Here is a 20,742-nt window from a genome sequence, read left to right on the forward strand (position 1 = left end):
CACAACCCACCCAGTATTTTTGCTTCTTGGGAGGACAGCTCAGAGCAAGGGAGGTCCCAGATGCACCACAAGCAGGACAATGTAGAGTTCTCACTGGCTGAGTAATAAGAAGCATGAGGCAAAGTAGTACACACCTGGAATTTAATAAGCTTGGCCTAGTCTTACCAGCTATCACTGGGAGGGTGGGGTGCAGTCAGTCGGTGAAGGTTCAAAACTCTTCTGGAAGAACAGGATTACTGGGAGATCTCTGGCCTGGAGGGAAGGCATGGAGCTGCCAGGAGAAGCCTTGTAGCTATTTCCCTTACCTATGCCTCCTCCCCTCCCGCCCTGGTTCGCTGTAGGGCATTTCCGCCAACCCGCCTGACCCAGAGGCAGGCCTTCAATGTTTGCGTTGCCCCGGAAACAACTAAAATAGGCGTTGAAAGGAAAGGGCAACCTGGTCATTTAAGTCACGGGGAAATTTGGGGTGAGCCAGTTACTTCTCTTTTCTCATTAATAAAAATGAAACTTAGTTGTCTGCCTGTACCAAAAAAAATGTTTTGGAGACTTTAGTTGTACAAGACTAAGAGAAATCTTGTCTGCAGCTGAGCCCCACTTGAGGAACATTTGAGTCTACAGCCCGAGGGGAAAGTCTTGCCTGCTCGAAAGCAGCTTCGGGCCCGAATAGTGGTGGGCAGGGCGCACGAATGTAGGCCCGCAGAAGTTATGGATTCTGCCTGGGGCTGGTCTTGAGCACCTCTTCTAGCACCAAAGAGGAGGGGGGTTCCCGAGCGGAAACAGCGCGGGGCCCAGGGAGGGACGGCTGGGCCAGGCTGGGATCCCACGGAGGCGGGGCCAACCCTAGACAGCGGCGCAGCCTGGGTGGGGTCGGACCAGCTGGGACCTGGTGACAACAAGCCCTGACCCTTGCCTGGCGCCAACTTCGGGTGTTCCAGAGGCTTCCGCTAGACCACAATTCTCAGGGGCTTGCCCCGGCAGCCGCCCTCCCTGGCTTAGCCTCACCTCCCGCGCTGCGGTCCGTGTCTGGGCCTCGGCGCATAGCACGCCGGGAACTGTAGTTTTCTCTGGGAGTACCTATGCCCAAAAGGAGCGCGGGGAGGACTGCGTTTCCCAGAGTGCAGCGGGGGTGGCGAGGGAAGGTAGGGGGGAAGGGACAGTCGGTCGCCGACCGCGCTGGGTTGCCGCCGCCGCTGCCGCCATCGTGCCAGCCCCTCGGGTGAGTGTCGGGGTTAGCGTGCCGGGGCGGGGGCTAGGTCGCAAGAGCCGCTCTCCGGGTCGCCTGGAGCCTCCGCTGCGAGTCCCCGGGCGGCCCCTCCCCTCCTCCCTCCTGGCTGCCCGAAGCCGCGCGGGGCCGGGGCCATGTGTCGCGCGCGACTCCGCCTCCCGCCGGTCCTCTGAGGCGGCGGCTGGGGGAAACACAGAGACAGCCAGGCTTCTCTCCAGGCGGTGCCGTGCACATGGCGGGAGCACCGGACTGCGCTAGGATGGGTCTTTTTCTCTTGTCCAGACCATTCAGATGGGGCTCTCCGGGCCCCGCCCCGTCTGGCCTAACCCGGCCTGCCCGAGTCCCGCAAGTTCTGCAGGCTGGCCAGTGGGTCGACCCCAGCCCCACGTCCTGCTACCCACCTGCGAAGGATCCGGGGATGGGCAAGCGTTCGTTCTCCAGCCCACTCCGGAGTCAGCTTTGGGTAAGGGCGCCCGTCTGCTGCAGCCCGGGCTTGGGACTCTTACTCTGTTCCCGACCGTAGCCTGGCTGGGATGTAGGATGCTTGTCTACAGCCCGCTGGGGGTGCACGAAGCCTAACCCCCCTCCCAACTCTGGAACTCATCCGTAAGTTCTCCCGCGTGGAGGGGAGAGTCAAGTAACCTGGAGTTGGAGCGGGTTGCACGTGGGACTTCACCCCCGACCAGCCTAGGGAGATCTGGCCTGATGGGATGCGGCAGGTCCAGGCTGGATGGCTCAGCCCCCGCCCTTCTCTCTCTCAGTGACCAGGTTCCAGCTGTGGTGGGTTGGCCAGCCGTGTTAGTGGAGGAAGGAAGCCCAGGAGGTGAGGTTGGATGTCTGAGCCTCCAGCACATTATTAGACCTCCTCCCACAGAGGAGGATGACTCCATAAGAATGGCGGTGATAAGGTGGAATTCAAAGAAGGAGGAAGTAGAATCCAGGCCTGAGGTCCATGAACCCAGTGCCAAACAAGACACTGGACTGGAAGCAACATTGGGGGTGAATCACATTTGGGCTGCGGGGCTCAGATACAGACTCTGTGAGGCCTTCTGAAGCTTGGGTAGCGGACCTAGAGCTGAAGGCTGCAGGAAGTCAGATTTCCCTCACTTGCGTTCTCACTTCCCAACTGCTGGATTGATTTGTGAGCAGGCAGTACATTGGTTGGGCTTTAGGAAATCGCCCTTGATGGCTCTGGTGACCCCTTGAGTTCTGGGAGAAGCAGAGCATCTAGCCATTGAGTAGACCTCTGATAGGCTTTGTAAAGGTACTTCTGACTGAGTGGTTATATAAGGGACCTGTCCAGAGAAGACTGTGGGATTTTGGGAAGACACAACTTGTCTAGCCTTCATTCCTCTGACCGGAAGTGTGGCTTTTGGGCCACAATTCTCTTAGAAGAGTTGAGTTAGGCCCATGGAGCAGACAGAAAGTCTCCATAGCCCTGAACGGTTTGGCTCAGTGGATAGAGCGTCGGCCTGCAGACTCAAGGGTCCCAGGTTCGATTCCGGTCAGGGGCATGTACCTTGGTTGCGGGCACATACCCAGTGGGGAGTGTACAGGAGGCAGCTGATTGATGTTTCTCTCTCATTGCTGTTTCTAACTCTCTATCCCTCTTCCTTCCTCTCTGTAAAAAATCAATAAAATATATATATAAAAAAAGAAAGAAAGAAAGTCTCCATCACTGGACTTTCCCCCCTTCCAAGTGATTTTTTTCTGGGTCATTGGGCTTTAGCCTTGGAAGTTTCCTGCAGTTGAATTGCTCTATCTAGTCATTCTCCGTGGTTAGGGAGGACAGGCAAGGGTTAGACTTCTCTCTGAACTCAATCTTCCCAGTCGACCTCCTAGCACATGGGCACAGGGAAGTCAGGTTTATTCAGCAGGCTCAGGAGAGGCCTGCTTTGCCAGTGGATGTGGGCAACAGAGGGACTACCCACAGGACACACATAGGATCAATGTGGTGGAATCCCTTAGTGCTAAAAGCAGTTATTTCACGACTCTCTACATCAAGCATGTCAAAGCCCGCCAGCCGCGAGTTTGACATGCTTGCTCTACATTGTCTGGATTAGTTCTTTCTAGGACACAAGTTTCAGGTGAGCTGGGCTTGAGGCTATGGGTTAGTTTTGCACATTTTGAAGGCCTGGGTGGCTTGATCACAAGAGTTTTCTACAAGGTTAAAAAGATACTGTTCTTCTCCAGAGTTGCATGGAAATAGGAATTCAGGCCCCTCCCTCTCATTCTAGTCCTTCTAGAACAGTGGTTACCAACCTTCTGGCCCTTTAAATACAGTTCCTCATGTTATGACCCCCAACCATAAAATTATTTTCGTTGCTGCTTCATAACTGTAATTTTGCTACTGTTATGAATCGTAATGTAAATATCTGATATGCAGGATGGTCTTAGGCAACCCCTGTGAAAGGGTCGTTCGACCCCCAAAGGGGTCGCAACCCACAGGTTGAGAACCGCTGTTCTAGAAGTTCCCTATAACTTATGTATCTGGAGTCAGCACACTATTGCTAGGCATCTTGATCTCCCAGAAGCCCTTGACCTTTCTGGAACTTGGCAAGCCATCTGGGTCTCAGAGATAAGAGAAGAACCCTGAGGTTCTCCAGAATCATTCTGCATCTTATATTCTTTTTTTTTCTTCTTATTTCAGAGAGTGGAAGGGAGAGGGAGATAGAAACAGCAATGATGAGAATCATCAATTGGTTGCCTCCTGCACATCACCTACTGGGGATCAAGCCGCAACCTGGGCATGTGCCCTGACTGAATCAAACCCATGCTCAACCACTGGGCGACTCCCACTGAGCTGCATCTTTTGTCTGATTTGGAAAGAGGCCTGGCACAGTGCATTTGGGATATGTCTAATAAGCATGGGAGCATGGTGTGAGGATGACTGGGTTCTGAATCAGCTCAAAACTAGGTTCCTGGGTGGCGTGGAGCCTTCCTCTCCACTCTGAGCCATGTCTCACTTTATCCTGTAGTCTTTATAGTTGGGTTGGGATGGTGTGAATGATTTAAGAGATAGAGAATTCTCAAATCTTAGAACTGGAGGGCACCTTATATAAAAAAATTCTAGGATTTCCTTACTGAGGCATTAGTATCTTCCTTGAAATTATTTTTTTCTCCTTTCTCACCAATGATCAGTTTTATTCAGCAACCATTCTTTTTTAAAAATATATTTTATTGATTTTTCACAGAGAGGAAGGGAGAGGGACAGAGAGCCAGAAACATCGATGAGAGAGAAACATCGATCAGCTGCCCCCTGCACGCCCCCCACCGGGGATGTGCCCACAACGAAGGCACATGCCCTTGACCGGAACCGAACCCGGGATCCCTCAGTCCACAGGCCGACGCTCTATCCACTGAACCAAACCGGCTCTGGCGCAGCAACCATTCTTTGGGCCCTTTCTGTGTGTCAGGCTCTGGGCTGAGGCTGGAGGTAGAAAAATGAATCCTGTCCAGTCCTGGTGAAAGGGTATAATGTTGCTGTTTTGTGCTGAGGACTAAATTGAAGGGACCTACAGGGGCTCTTGGCCCTGCACAGAAGAGGGGGCTTCTGAATGATTAGAGCACTAAAGAGGAAAGGTTGTTAGTGAGTCCAATCTTTCAGTACACAGAGCAAAGTATACCTCCAAATGGTGGGCCCAGGAAGGTCTGGGGTCCCTTAGGCTGTGGCTGTTGAATCTACCTGCTGTCTTCTACAACCTGCTCTTCATCCCTCAGAACTCTGCTGGTAGTCTCCCAGTGCCTGGGAGTTTCACCAGCTTTTTGTGCTCTGTGGCCTTCCTGTTATTCCCTGCCTGGAGTCTGGGTTTGTGGCTCCTGCCCCTTTCACTGAGACCCTCTTAAGGTCACTTTTATTAAAATGCCCAATGTTCCTGGAATGGTACCTATTGGGACCTCTTCCCTGAGTGAGACACAGAGGCACCCTCCCAGGATGAAAGGTAATAGTTCTTTTGGAGAGAGAGGGGTGGATCCAAAAAGTTGGGCAGGATTTCTATGGCTGGGGTTGAGCTGAACCTCTTTATGGGCTTTTTTCCCTCCTTAAGTTAATATTTTCTAGTGGGCCATTTGAGAATGCTTGTGTTTTGAATTGAATTTGAGTTGGCTACCCCTTCCCCAGCATTGAGATTCTGTGATTCTCTTGCTTTGACCGTATGTGGCAGGAATTCTTGACTCCCTCCCTGAGGGAGACAGCAGAGTGTGGGTTATCCCTGGAATAACTTCCAGGCCTTTGTGATATTCTGGTCAGCACCCTGACCATCAGTTCTGTGTGTGGGCACCTTCCCTCTTCTCACCCTATCAGCTGGAATGTGTCTTCCTCGAAAGAATCCTTTGTTCCGGTCTGGCTGTGACTAGGGAAGTGTCTTAGTGGCCAGGGAAAAGGGATGCAAGAGGGTCAGGGGTAGCTATGCTCCCTGGCCCCAGGGCTCCTGTCGCTGGCTGAAGGAGAACTTCCTGTGACTGCCCTGGGCCTTATTCCTTATTTGTTGCTGGTATCTGCTTGGTGCCGATTCCCTAAGCTCTAGTCTGGAGAAGGGCCTACCTGGAGAAGGAGAACCCCCTTCAGGAGAGGAATGTTTCCAAGGTGCCTGGGAATTGAGGGCTGTTTGCCTCAGTAAACTGGGGGAATTCTGGAATGCTTGTTCCTTAAAGGTTCAGATAGGCCATCGGAGCTACTGGATCTCACCAGGGCAGAAACTGCTGCCCCTAGAAGCATGTCTGTGTACAGAGACATTGGTTCCACTTGCAGAGGTAGTTTTAGGCCCAGGAGAATGGAAGTTCTCACTTGTTCCTATGATGTAAACCTGCTTTGACCAGCTAAGCATGCACTCAGCGGCTTTCTGTCCTGAGGGCCATGGAGCTTGCTGATTTCAGAGGACGTATATGCTTTTTGTTTTTTAACGTTGGCTTTCAGCTGTTCCAGTCTAGGCCAATTTTGTGGACATTTAATTTTTATTTTTATTTATTTTTAAAATATATTTTATTGATTTTTTACAGAGAGGAAGGGAGAGGGATAGAGAGTTAGAAACATCGATAAGAGAGAAACATCGAACAGCTGCCTCCTGCATACCCTCTACTGGGGATGTGGCCGCAACCAAGGTACATGCCCTTGACCGGAATTGAACCTGGGACCCTTCAGTCCGCAGGCTGATGCTCTATCCATTGAGCCAAACCATTTAGGGCAATTTTGTGGACATTTTAATGCTGGCCATGCCAGTGGTCTTGTGCAGCCTTGACTTTGTTCTTAACCTCTTGCTTTCCTCATCTGCAGAGCGATGATAACCATACCAGCTCTATAGGCTTGTGAGTCTCAACAATGAAACACACAGTGGTTTGGCTAACAGGAGGCATTCCCTCCACCATCCTGGGGACTCTACGTCCATCCCTTTATTACCCTGCTTATCTCAGTCCTAGGGTGGTGGCAGACGATGGGGGTGGTCACTTAGGTGCTTTAATCCACACTGGGGGATCCGAGTTCATGTGTACCTAACCAGCAAGTTCATAGATGGGAGCTGGCTGGGTCAGGGGTTCCAGAGATCTCTGAGCCTCCTGGGAAATGGGAAGCTACTCAGGGACTGAGTAAGTGCAGAGCAGAGACCAGAATGCAGGTCTCAGATTCAGCTTCTGGGTTAGTCAGGGCAACCCAAAGGAGCCCTCCCTCTAGGCAGAAGAGGAAAAGGCCATCTGGGTGCTGGGGACACCTAGATCTCAGGGGGGAGGGGGGTCTGTTCTAAAATGGGTTTTGTCCTGGCCAGCCATTAGGGCAGTGATGGCGAAGCTATGACACGGGTGTCAGAGGTGACATGCGAACTCATTTTTTTGGTTGATTTTTCTTTGTTAAATGGCATTTAAATATATAAAATAAATATCAAAAATATAAGTCTTTGTTTTACTATGGTTGCAAATATAAAAAAATTTCTATATGTGACACGGCACCAGAGTTAAGTTAGGGTTTTTCAAAATACTGACACGCCGAGCTCAAAAGGTTCGCCATCACTGCATTAGGGCATCAGACCTTGGCTAATTTCTAGACTTCAGGCAGGAGAGTGGTGACAAGGCAGTTGGCAGTCCTAGGTCAAGGCTTCTTAGCTTGACCTAGTGTTCACCTGGGACCTGACAGTGACTCTTTACAGCAGAGTCCTGTTTTATATCCTCAGTTGATTACCCCTAGCATCCCACAATTATTGATGAGGCAACACAATGAGGGGGAGGAGGAGGAGGAGGAGCAGGCTAGAGGCCAGGCCTTTGAGCATGGGGTTGTATGCCTGCTGTTTAGCCACAGCTGTCCTTCAGGTGACTGACCAGGAACTTGGGAGTGAGAAGAGGGAGTTGGGGCTAAGCCTCACTTGCCACACGCCTCAGACAAAGGGTTGGGGCTAAGCCCCACTTGCCACACGCCTGACAACTAGGACAGAAAACGTAGGTGGAGGGGAAGTGAGTTACTTGGCCACTTAAATTGAGCAGGGTTTGCCCAGAACTACTCCTCCAGAGAAGGGCTGGCCTCAGCCCCGCCTCCTACACATTCACAGACTTAAATAGTTTTTGAGGGCCAAGCCAGGCACCACGGGAATAGAGATGCCCTGTTCAGGGACACAGAACTTAAGCAAATACAGGGTGAGGCAAAAATAGGTTTACAGTTGTGAGTATGTGAAAGTTTATTCTTGTATTATTTTCCATACAAACAAATGGAGATCTACTTTTGCCCCACTCTGTATATAAGTGTGACAATCTCATGCAGTGACAAGTTCTAAGGAAATAACACAGGATGGTGAAATGAGTACCAGGGCTGCTATTTTTGGCTGCGTGGTCAGGGTAGGTATCTATGAAGAAGTGACATTTGAGCTGACACATAGGTGACAAGGAGCCAGGCACATAAAGATTTAGGGAAGAGAAGAGTGATCCATGTAGAAAGATGAACAGTTGCAAACCCGTAGGGTGAGAACGGGCTTAGTATGTTCCAGAAATAAGAGAATACCAAGAGGCTGTAAATGAAGGGTACGGGGGAGGGGAGGTGTCAGTGGCAGGAGACAAGGTTGGACAGCCAGGAGGGCAGGTCACCCATCGCAGGATAAGTGGTTCAGACTTTGTCAGTGGAGGGCCAGAGGACAGGATACACGGCACCCCTCACCATGAAATCAGAGGGGCAGCTTATTCCCGAACTGAAGAACAGGCACCCTGCAGTGTCTTCCTCTCTGGGGCAGCACACTGCCTTTCCCCTCTCTCCCTGTAATTCACGGCTATGCTCCCGGTCCTACATGTTTAAACCAAGGTTGACTCCCACCTGTTGTAGGAGTCCTTCCCAGCCTGTGTGCTTCAGGTCTGTTTAGGGCTTGGCAGAAAGTAGGCGTGAGTCATGGCTGCCATTGGTCTCCAGTTCCAGGACCTCACTGTGAGCTCAGCACATCTGCTGGCATTCTTTGCAGGCCTCAGTAGTGGGCCCTCAAACATGGGAGCATCTTTCTGTGTATCAGTCTGGAGTTACTAGTAGTGACATCCTCTTCCCCATCATTCCTGCCCCAGTCCCTGCCCCACGTTCAGCTTGGCCATGATCTCTCTGCTTTGCTGAGAGGGTAGAACAGGGTTGTGATTTTGAAGATTTGGGAAGACAGATCATCTATGAAAACACCTATTGTTTAGTGTGGAAATCTGCCTGGTGCCTTTGTTTGGAGGCAGAAGTCCTACTTCAGGCCCACAACGTGTCTGAGAAAGCCAAGGTCAGAGAGGGGGGCTTCAGCCCTATGTGCTATTCATTTTTATCTTCAGAGCAGTTGTTGCTGGGAGTCCTGCCTCTCGAGTCCATCCAGTTCTACCATCTGTTAGGTTAGTGATCTTGAGCAAGTTACAGTTAGCTAATCTCATTGAGCCTCATTTTGCTCATCTCTAACATGGGTGTTGACTCAGGGTGTTAGGGATAAGTGCATGTAAAGCCCTAAGCACATTTCTATACCTAATACCCATTAGTGAAAATGAGATGTTACCAGTTGGGCACTGCTATTTCAAGTTTTGTCCTTGGAAATACTGACTCAGAATTTGAGGATAAAAATGAAGTTTTCCTGTTGCCTAAAGGGATCCCCTGAGCCAGTGGTTTTAGCTTGGGGTCTATGATTGAACCTCAGGGAGTGCCTCCCCTCATCTGCCTGGTCAGTCTCTGCTCTTCCTTAAAGTCACTATTCAGATCTCCACATATTTAGGGACAGACTCCTTCCCAGACTCCAATGTTGAGCTCCAACTCTATGGGCAAACCCATGGCAACACACCGAGGACAGGTCATTGAGGTCATTTCTGCTCCTTGAGGAGCCTGGCCTCGGTCAGCCTGCGGACTATTGGCGTGGTCAGCAGCCCTCTTGAAAGAGCTGTAGGAGAAGCCGTCATGAAGGTCAGTCCCTATCTGATGTGAGGCTGCCTCTAGTCCTTGGCATTTTGTTTCTTTCCAGGCTGTTCTTTCTTTCTTTTTTTTTTTTTTCTCTTCAATAACTGTATTAGAAACAAGGTTTAGGGCTTACTGACCATCCTGGCGAACATCCTCCTTGCCTGGCCCAGACCCCTCCCCTGTGTTTCATGGAGATGGGAGGGAAGCTCTGCGCCCTGCTTCTTTTTCTGGGTTTAGGAATGCTGTCTCCTGGCTGTGAGTTTAAAACTTTGTGGGAGGTTTAGAATCAGAAACTATAAGTCCTGTAATTTGCTGGGCCATGCTCTGTATAGGGAGATTGGGAGTGCAGTAAGAACCTTTCTGGAACCCTCACAGCCCAGTATTTAGGTGGAGGAGTGTTTAGGTCAGGAGCCCTGCTTAGCATTTTTAAATCAAAGACCTCAACCCACATAATTGTGTTTTTTTAAATAATATATAGATATAGATATAGATATAAACATTTTTTAAAATATATTTTATTTTATTTATTTATTTTTTTAAAATATATTTTATTGATTTTTTACAGAGAGAAAGGGAGAGAGATAGATAGTCAGAAGCATCGATGGGAGAGAAACATCGATCAGCTGCCTCCTGCACATCTCCTACTGGGGATGTGCCCGCAACCCAGGTACATGCCCTTGACCGGAATCGAACCTGGGACCCTTCAGTCCGCAGGCCGACGCTCTATCCACCGAGCCAAACTGGTTTCGGCATAAAATATATTTTATTGATTTTCCACAGAGAGGAAGGGAGAGGGATAAAGAGCCAGAAATATCAATGAGAGAGAAACATCAATCAGCTGCCTCCTGCACGCCCCCACAGGGGATGTGCCCGCAACCAAGGTACACGCCCCTGACCAGAATCGAACCCGGGACCCCTGAGTCCGCAGGCCGATGCTCTATCCACTGAGCCAAACCGGTTCTGGCAGATATAAACATTTTTTAAAAATATATTTCTTTATTGATTTCAGAGAGTAAGGGAGAGGCAGAGAGAGATAGAAACATCAGTGATGAGAGAGAATCATTGATTGGCTGCCTCCTGCACACCCACTACTGGGGATCAAGCCCGCAATCCAGGCATGTGCCCTTAGCCGGAATCGAACCTGGGATCCTTCAGTCCGTAGGCCGATGCTCTATCCACTGAACCAAACTGGCTAGGGCTATAATATATTTTTATTGATTTTAGAGAGGAAGTGAGAGGGAGAGGGAGATAGAAACATCAATGATGAAAGAGAATCATTGATTGGCTGCTTTCTACAAGTCCCACATTGGGGATCGAGGCTGAAACTTGGTCATGTGCCCTGACGAGGAATCGAACCCATGACCTGCTGGTTCATTGGTCGACACTCAACCACTGAGCCACACTGGCTGGGCTCCACATAGCTTTGAAGGTTTCTTCTCACACTTTCTGGAAAACCCTGAGCTGTCCTTGGTGTGTTGCCATGGGTTTGCCCATGGAGTTGGAGCTCAACATTGGAGTCTGGGAAGGAGTCTGTCCCTAAATATGTGGCGATCTGAACAATGACTTTAAGGAAGAGCAGAGACTGACCAGGCAGATGAGGGGAGGGAAGACAACATGATGGGCAGGCACTTGGTGAGTTCTGGTGTATTTGTGTGTGGAGCTGGATTGAGGTAAGAAAGAATGGCTGGAGAGGCAAAGACAGGTGTGGCTGGCCACCTGTGTTGCTTGGGGGTTTAGCCTTTAATTCAAAGGCTAGGGTGGTGCTATAGGGGAGGGACATGGCCAGCTTTGTTGCTTAGAGCTCAGGATACAAAGGAGCAGAAAGAAAGGCACTGACCTTGCCCAGCTGGGTGTGGCTCAGTGGTTGAGCTTAGACGCAGGAATCGAGAGGTCACTGGTTCGATTCCTAGTCGGGGGATATGCCAAGCTTGTGGGTGTGCAAGAGGCGGCTGATCAATGATTCTCTCTCATCATTGATGTTTCTATCTCTCTCCCCCTCCCTTTCTCTCTGAAATCAATAAAAATATGTATTTTTATAAAAGCATTAGCCTTGACCAGAGGACCCAGTGTCAGCACAGTTGTACTGGATGAACTTGGAACAGGACTCCACACATCAATGAACCTGTTTTCCGACCTGTTAAGCCAATTGACAGTGAACTCTGACCACATGGCTATTGTGGCCATTACATGGAAATAAATAAGTCATGACCTTGAATGACATTGGTATTGGCATCAGGAGCCCTGCTTGCCATTTTTTAAAAACATATTTTTATTGATTTCAGAGAGGAAGAGAGATATATATAGAAACATCAATGATGAGAGAGAATCATTGATCAGCTGCCTGCTGCACACCCCCCACCAGGGACTGAGCCTGCAGCCTGGGCATGCGCCCTTGACTGGAATCGAACCCAGGACCCTTCAGTCTGTAGGCCGACACTCTATCCACTGATGCAAACCAGCTAGGGCCCTGCTTGCCATTTTTAAAGCAAAGGCCTCAATCCACATAGTTTTGAAGGTTTCTTCTAACACTTTCTGGAAAACCCTGAGCTGTCTTGTTCCTCAGGAGAGTTCTCTCTTTCTTGCCTTGCCCCACCAGACCGAAGGACTCTTCTGTCCCTTTACTCCACCCTCTTCACTCCACCACTACTTGTGCCAAGTAGTTTTTGTATAGCAAATTATCACATCACTAAGAACAATATTGAGAAGGGAAAAAAACACTGACACACTTCCTCTGCCTCACTGACCCACAATGTCAGCACTTTTTTTGTCTTTGGATCATCTTCTAACCTTCTTCTCACCTTCCATCTCTGCCTTCCCAGTTTCTTGCCCTCATCTCTTTTCCTTTCCCCAAACATTTGCTTATGCTGTTTATTCTGATTAGCATATTCTTTCTCCGAGACCTTCCCTGAGGGCTGACCAGCCTTGCTAAGGGCAGGAGAGATGGCCCTCATCCATTCCTTCAGCTATCCCGCTGCCCCAGACCTCTCAGGGGCTGGGCAAGTCATCTTGCGGGTAAGGTGTAGTGGGGACGGGCTGCAGTGAGTGAGCTAAGCACAGTGAATACTAGGATAGAAGGGGCAGAGATATGAAGGGCTGTGCCTTGCCTCAAGTAATCCCCAGTTTGTGTGTAAGTACCCCTTGGAAATGTGACCAAGACAACACAGCTGAGACTAGCTCTTGGTCCTACGCTTTTCCTACTTGTTGATTCGTTTCTTGGCAGAGTGTGAACTGGGACATACCTTGTGTTCCTGTGTAACAGGCGTGGCCCGGTACAAGTTCTCTCCTCTGCTTTTTTTAGACTTTCCTGGACATTTCTTAGTCATCCCACCACTGAGCTGCTATTTTTAGTGCCACCACCTCCTAGGGGACCTAAAATAAAGCTGGCTCAGCTTCCCGGCTCCTCATTGGCTGGAGTGTTGGTCACAGGCTAGAAGATTGGCTGGATTGAGGATAAACTACTGTCCCTCTACACTGTCCCTCCTCACTGGCTCCTTTGGCCTTAGGTGAGGTCACAGGGACTGGAGTGACTTAGCACTTACCACACTGAGCTGAAGGCTTGACCAGGTTCCTTTAATGAGGCTTCACAACCACTGGGTTCCACCTTCATTTTATTGGAGGAGGAGGAGGAAGAGGCTAAGGCCCTAAGAAAGGTAGTGACTTGCATCACCTCCTACCACTATTAATGGTTGTCTGCCAGGGTTGAACCCACCTTCTCACTGCTTTGGTTTAGAGTCGTGTTATCAGGAGAGAGGGGCTGGCTCCTCTAAAATCAGACCACTATGGAACAACACATGGGTCTGCTGTCATGGGATCCTGCCGTGAGATGTGGACCTCCTTACCCAGGAGGGGCCTAACAAAGCCAGAGGGATTCTCTCATCTAACACCCTGGAGGCGTGGTGTCTATAGCTGGGAGGGTGCTTCCTCTTCCCCTCAGAAATTAGAGAGGGACAGCCCCTTCCTAACGGAGGGAGTGCTGAGGGATGGGAGATTTGAAGAGATGAAATGTTTCCCCCACATAGCTCCCATTTCCCCTCCCCACATCCCTCATCTATTACTTTGTGCTCCCCTGAACTCGTCCCTATCTCTGAAGTAGGCAGGGGTCACCCCCATCAATGAAGAAATGTCCCAGAAAGGGCCAGGCATTACCTGGCCTCAAAGATGTAAATTGCCCCCTTAAGACTAAGGCGAGTCTTTTGCTGTTTTTGTAGCGAGTGGGGCCTTGAAGAGCCATCTTCCTTCCATCTCACTGGGTCTTCCTCCACCTGCCAGTAAAGCACTGGGGCAATGTTCAGGCACTGAGGGCTGAGTCCCAGCAGGACAAGGAGGGAACCTGAGGGCTGTACTAGAAGACACTTTTTACACAGGCATCTGTAGTTGCTGGCCTGCAAAATGGGAAGAAGAGCACTAACTTTTGCCTTGCAGGTTGTTGAGAGGATTAAATGAAAAGCTATGGGGAGATTGCTTAGCTCCTCCCTAAAGATCCACCCCCTTATTGGGCATTGAAGTACCTGTTCTGACCTTCCTTTGTCCTGGCTCCACCCTCAGTACCCATCCCGGGTGCTCCACGACCCTGGCACCTCTCTGTCTCATCAACCAGAGCTCCACAAAGGAGAGGCTGAGTCTGGTCCACCTCTGGGCTCCCAACACTGGTCTGTACTGGGAGAGGTCTCCTACCAGTTCCCTGGGGCCTCTCCATGTTCCCTGTGTGAACAAACCTTAGCAAAGGATGTCCTGCTCGAGGAGGCCAGGGAGGGGTGGGGATCAGGAAGAGACAGCAGCTGGCTACATCCTGGTCCGGCAGTACCAACGCTTTCCTCCCTGTCTTGCTGGTCTTGCAGGTTTCAACGAGGCTGGGTGACGCTCCAGAATGGGAGACAAGCCAATTTGGGAGCAGATTGGATCCAGCTTCATTCAACATTACTACCAGTTATTTGATAACGACAGAACCCAACTAGGCGCAATTTACGTAAGTCCGTGACCCCAAGGGATTTGTTCAGGTGTGTTTGGCCACTTTGTCCAGGTTCCAAGTTCTGGCAGCCCTCATTGGATTTGGCTGCACCCTTCTGAGCTCCCCATGGGACATGGGCCTGAAGTCTGGTCCAGCTACCTGGTTTACACATTCCCTTCTGTCATGTTCCACAAAGTAAGGATTCTGGTACCCTGGGCAGGGTGTTCTAGGCTGGCCATCCATGGTTCTGGAAGTGCCAGTGTTCTAGAGCAGGTGGCAGCAGACAGAGGCTGGGGCTCACGGTGCCTTCTGGAAGAAGCAGCCAGGAGCGTCATCAGTGCAAAGCTGTGTTCTGGAGACCCCCGGTCTGGCTTCCTTTTGGAGACCAAAAGTGCCTGAATGCTCGTGGGAAACAAATGGGTTAACCCAGAGAGACTAGTATGTCCTTTGAGAAACCCTTCTGCGCAGGCATTGTTTGCTGCTATTTTAATGGAGATCACATATACCAAGAGCTACTTGTATTTGACCTTCCCAACACTTGGTCAAAGAAATATGATTGATCAGGCCTTGCCTAGCAGGTCTGCCCAGGATAAGAGTGATAGGAATCATCCAGCATAGCCTCAGAGCCTGACTGGACTGTGGCAAACTCCTGTCTTTCCCTCAAGAGTCAAGGTTCATTTAGAAATTTTGGAGAAAAGAAAGGGCTCTTACCAGTGGAGGGCCAAATCCAGCACAAATATTATTTGATTGTCATCATCATAGGTCAAGAATTTAAATAAAAAGCTTGAACTAGTTTGACTTTGGGATCTTTGCCTTGTTGCTTCTTTATTTATTTAAATCTTTATTTATTGATTTGAGAGAGAGCGGGAGGAAGGGAGAGAGATAAATATTGATTTGTTGTTCCACTTATTTATGTACTCATTGATTAATTCCTTTTTTTACTTTTTTAAATTGTTGTTCATTGGTTTATTCTTATATGTACTTTGACCAAAGATCAAATTCCCAACCTTGGTGTATTGGGATGACCTCTAACCAACTGAGCTACCATGTCAGGGTGCCTCGTTACTTCTTAGCTTCAATTGGAGGATGCCTGACCCAGAAAAGAGAGTTAGCAAAGTCCTAAAAGTATACTTTATGTATGTCATTTTATATAATCCTCAGCATATGGTCCCCTTTGAATATCAGAAAACTGAGACTTGGAAAAATAAGTAACTTGCGTAATGTCACAGCTGGTAAATAGCAAAGGCATTTTGAGTTTTGCCCCTGAAGGCAGTGGCAGGGAAGATCTGGAAGGGAGGGGCAAAGCTAGTGGGTTGCCTTGGGAGGCCTTGTCAATGTCCATCTCTCCTTGACCACGTGGGAGCGCCCATGGAAAGGGCCTCAGTGGAACTCAGCCTAAGCTCTATAGATGGTGATAAACATAAAATGTTTTCAAATTATTTTTTATGATTTCTCTGGGACTGGTGCTGATTGATCACACAGGAGGATGGCTTTTGGCTGAGCCTTGGCCATATATGACTAACCTGGGGTTCATGTATATAAGAGGTCAAATGACTTGAATAAAAACTTCAAAATGGGCTAGTTTAATAAGTTTATATTTTGTTAGTTTTTAGAGCCTGAGCTCTGGGACGATGGGGTATAATTAAAGTTAGTAGTAGTGTAAAGTTTAGAAGCTATCCTCAGTTTCCTTCGTTACAGGCAGGGAAACTGAGGCATGAACTCATTCCCCCAAAAAGATTTACTTTTAGGGTCTTTTCAGGACCTCAGAGATACTTTTGGTGCTCTGAGACCCTGACCTCAGGTTTTCTGGTTTTCAGATTGACGCATCATGCCTTACGTGGGAAGGACAGCAATTCCAGGGGAAAGCTGCCATTGTGGAGAAGTTGTCTGTAAGTAGAGCCCGGGTGGGGCTGGCTACAGGCATCTCCTTCCCTGCTGGCCCCAGCTTACTACCCACCCTTTCTCTTGCAGAGCCTTCCGTTCCAGAAAATCCAGCACAGCATCACGGCACAGGACCACCAGCCCACGCCAGATAGCTGCATCCTCAGCATGGTTGTGGGCCAGCTTAAGGTAACAGTGCTGCTAGGGAGAAGTGAGCGGGCAGAGGAGATTCCCCTGCTCCTGCCTTCCCTGTGATGTGATCTGCTTATCAAGGGACACCCAGACGAGTGACTGTCTAGAGTTGTGCTGTTCAATATAACAGCAACCAGCCACGTGTGGTAATTTCTTTTTAAAGACTTTTTATTGATTTTTAGAAAGAGAGAAAGAGGGAGGAGAGAGAGAGATTTATGTGAGAGCAAAACTTTGACCCCCGCCCCCCCAGTAGGGGTTATTGAACCCACAACCAAAGCACATGCCCTGACAGGAAATTGAACCATCAACCTTTCGGTACAAGAAGGATGCCCAACCAACTGAGCTACACCAGCCAGGGCCACATGTGGTCATTTTAAAATTACATTAATTAATTAATTACTTACATTAAATAAGATGTAGTTCCTCAGTTACACTAGCCATATTTCAAGTACTCAGTCACTATGGCTGCCTATTGGACAACACAGACATAGAACATTTCTGTTATTGCAGAAAGTTCTAGTGGACAGCACTGATTTAGAGCCTTTTTGGAAAAGGGACAAGAGGTATAGGAGCAGGATGAGGCTGTGGTGCCAATCCACTGGGCCTTCATATTACCCCAAGGTGTAGGTGGGCCTTCTGTAGGCAGTAGACCCTGGACCGGCAAGCTGGGTGCCAAGTAGCTGACTCCTCTACCTGCTGAGCAAAGCAGGTTTTGGGAACTCCTGCATCTCTACATTTTCCCCTTCTTAAGACTGTCATCTTCAAAATCTTCCTGTGGCCCCTCAGCACCTCCACCCCAAGAACTCTCCCAGAATCTCCTACCTCTTGTGCTTTAGCAAACTGAAGCCAGATTCTTGGTTTCTAAAAAGCCTCTCTTCCTTCCCAAAGCGGAACAACCTTGACAAGGTCCCAGTGTCCTAGGACTATGTCATGATGCAGCTCAGAATAACAGTCCCTCTCCCTAAGCTAGCCAGAGTGTCTATACAAGGGTTGAGGGAGGCGTTCCCAAGGCTCTGCGGTGGACTCACCTGACTTCTGGTCTGGACTTCCCCGTCAGTTTTTCCTGCCTGTCCAAGATGCCCTGCCCAGACTCTATGCTCAAATAGGTCCTTGGGCTCAGCTGGTGTGGCTCAGTTAGTTGAGCGGTCACGGGGTTTAATTCCAGGTCAGGGTACATACCCAGGTTGCAGGCTTGATCCCCAATAGGGGGCGTGCAGGAGGCAGTTGATCTCTCTTACTGATGTTTTTATCTCTCCCTGTACCTTCCGTCTCTCTCTCAAAAAATAAAAGTTGCCCTAACCAGTTTGGCTCAGTGGATAGATCTTAAGCCTGCAGACTGAAGGGTCCCAGGTTCGATTCCGGTCTAGAGCATGTTCCCTCTCCCTTTCTGTAAAAAAAATCAATAAAAAATATTTTTAAAATATATAAAAGTCACTAAAAATATATTTACAAAAAACAGACCCTTAGGACAGCGGTTCTCAACCTGTGGGTTGCGACCCCTTTGGGGGTCGAATGACCCTTTCACAGGGGTCGCCTAAGACCATCGGAAAACACGTATATAATTACATATTGTTTTTGTGATTAATCACTATGCTTTAATTATGTTCAATTTGTAACAATGAAATTGGGGGTCACCACAACATGAGGAACTGTATTAAAGGGTCGCAGCATTAGGAAGGTTGAGAACCACTGCCTTAGGAGGTCCAGGCTGGGCTCCGTAAGCAGTGCCCTTTCTACATGGTTTCAGGTTCTTCTGTTTCTGTCCATCTCTCAGCCATCAAAAGACTGATTTGCTTCCTTGCGGATAATTCCCAGAAAAACCAGTGATGTTAGAGACAGCACTGATTAGTAATTAGCTGAGCTCCTACCTCGTCCTGGTCTGCAGTTTAGCTGGAGGTCTATTTTCTGTTTTCAACAGATCACTGATGGCGGTGCTTTGTGTTTTTCCCCTAAAGAGCTGTGATCATAGCAGGGTGAACTCAGTTTTGAACCTTTTCTCATGTATGTGGCCACAGTCATCATTAGCAGTTGCTTCTCCTGATTGGATTAACTGATGCAATCTGTTAATGAAGGCACCACAGCCTCATCCTGCTCCTATCCCTCTTGCCCCTATACCTCTTGGCACTAAGAGTCTTTAGTTTATAGATAATATAAATTTAGGAGGTGAGCGCTGTATAACTCTTTCAGGTTGGTCACTTGTGCCCAGAGTCATGGGCTTAGAGGCAAGTGTGTTCTCTGGTCTTTTGCTGTAGCTAATTGGTGAATTGTTCTGCAGTTTAAGTGCAAATAGCAGTGTGAGCTGCCATATATAAGCCTTTATGTGTTCAGTGCAGTGTTTCATACATTGAAGCAATTCGCATTCGCGAGTATTCCTTGTCTCTACATGGCCCCCTTACTGAATTATTTATCTCTCCTTACAGGCCGATGAAGACCCCATCATGGGGTTCCACCAGATGTTCCTATTGAAGAACATCAACGATGCTTGGGTTTGCACCAATGACATGTTCAGGCTTGCCCTGCACAACTTCGGCTGACCTCCTCCCAGCCAGGCACTCATGCTGTTTCCTCCTCCCTCCTCTTCCAGATACTATTCACACTCCTCCAGATGCTCCAAATATCATACACAAATGAGCAGGACCGAGGTGGGAGTGGGCGCAGTGCGCTGCTGCTACCTAGGTATTGTGCATGATGTTTGGACGCTAGACTAGTTACATCTGACAGGAGAAGTTTGTGTTGTACCAGCGCATGCCTTGGAAAGACTTAAGTAATGCAAAAGGTTGTCTTTTTTTCTCTCTTTTTTTTTAATCTACTGACAAGTTGCTCTAGTAACCCAAAGAAGTGAAGGAGAAAGCAGCTGCCTCACCGTCCAGATATTGATTTGTTCAGATGTTTCAATGCCTCATGATACAATAAAACCACAAAAATTTTCTTAACAGTTCAAATTGTTTTAATTAGTTTAATAGTTGGCTGGGCATCTATAACTACCCTGCCCCATTGGCTGTCTCATGTCTCACTCTCACGTCTCTACCCCAACTTAGCAATACCTACTGCAAGGAGAAAACTGCTGAAGCAGCATCCCCAGCTAGTTTCTGTCAGAAGCCCAGGGCATAGTGTTGCCCTTCCCAACAACCCACCTTGTCTTGGGACAGTGAGCTGCAGACAGGGAGAGCTCACGCCTGGCCTGAAGTTTCCCTTGCACTGAAGCCTCTGCAGTCAGTTCTGATACCTCCTGTGACCTCTCCACTGGTTAGGGTCAGGGCTCTAGTAACAGGACAGGTGACTCAGAATCCCACAACATGGAGACGCCTTGGCAAAAATGGCCCATCAGGTTCAGACCCTCTGAGCAAAAGTTTGAGGGAGAGGGGCCTATTTTATCCCCAGAAGGGTTAGGATCACACAGGGTGTCCCCAAGCCAAGAACAGGGCAGTTCAAATCCTATACTACCTGCTTCGAGCAATGTGGTACAGTTCAGATCGTGTACCACGTTGCTCAAAGGCAAGTGCCTATAGATACAGGCCTGGTTGGTTGGAGTATAGACTTAGAGCTATAAAAGAAGGCAATCTGAGTGAGGGATTTGTGCTCTAGGATTTCTCACCTCTCAGACCTTTCTGCAAGGCATCTTTAGGCCCTTCCTCACACACAGCTTCTCACTGTCTTCAAATCCCTTAGCTATTGGGGCAGTTTATGCTCCTCAGTTTTAGAGACAAAGGCCTTGCCCATGGCAAATCTAGCCCTGAGACCTGGTGGCAAGGTAGCAATCACAGGCTAGAACCAAACCCAGGACTTGGGCTGGTGCCCTGTTAAGGGTTTTAGGATTGGTGAGGGCACCACAGCTATGCCTGACATGTACCCCCCCCCCTTTCCCTTTACTGAATGGAGGCCAAGGACTTTCTCAGATGCCCAGATGTTGCCTGGCTATACTGGGCACAACCTGGATGGTGTGCTGTTTGAGAGGAGAGTATCAGGAGATTTCAGTGGAACTCGTATCTAGGCTATGTATTTGAGGGGTGGGAGAGAGGTAGGTGCTTGCCTCTTAAACCACCTTGTATAAAATCTGCAATACAGCTTCTTCCATGTACCTGTGCCTGAAATGTCTGCAATAAAGAGGTCTTTGTAAACTGGTTT

General features: G+C 48.9%; 2 protein-coding genes across 3 annotated transcripts in view; both read left to right on the top strand.

The window, feature by feature from the left end:
* The window catches only part of PSKH1 (protein serine kinase H1), a 287,836-nt gene that overhangs the window by 227,268 nt on the left and 39,826 nt on the right, over window positions 1–20,742 (top strand). The gene's annotated exons all lie outside the window — the stretch shown is intronic.
* Window positions 1,085–20,735, top strand: NUTF2 (nuclear transport factor 2). 2 transcript variants are annotated; one of them, XM_006099439.3, is made up of 5 exons: window positions 1,085–1,216; window positions 14,435–14,562; window positions 16,362–16,433; window positions 16,516–16,614; window positions 19,038–20,735. In XM_006099439.3, exons 2-5 carry the CDS (start codon window positions 14,464–14,466, stop codon window positions 19,149–19,151), a joined length of 384 nt encoding a protein of 127 aa, XP_006099501.1. In that variant the 5' UTR covers window positions 1,085–1,216; window positions 14,435–14,463; the 3' UTR covers window positions 19,152–20,735. The 2 variants fall into 2 exon arrangements, with proteins under 2 accessions (XP_006099501.1, XP_014320449.1); XM_014464963.2 differs by lacking the exon at window positions 1,085–1,216 and adding an exon at window positions 1,535–1,688.

The sequence above is a fragment of the Myotis lucifugus genome, unplaced genomic scaffold, assembly GCF_000147115.1.
Source record: "Myotis lucifugus unplaced genomic scaffold, Myoluc2.0 scaffold_274, whole genome shotgun sequence".
Taxonomy (NCBI): domain Eukaryota; kingdom Metazoa; phylum Chordata; class Mammalia; order Chiroptera; family Vespertilionidae; genus Myotis; species Myotis lucifugus.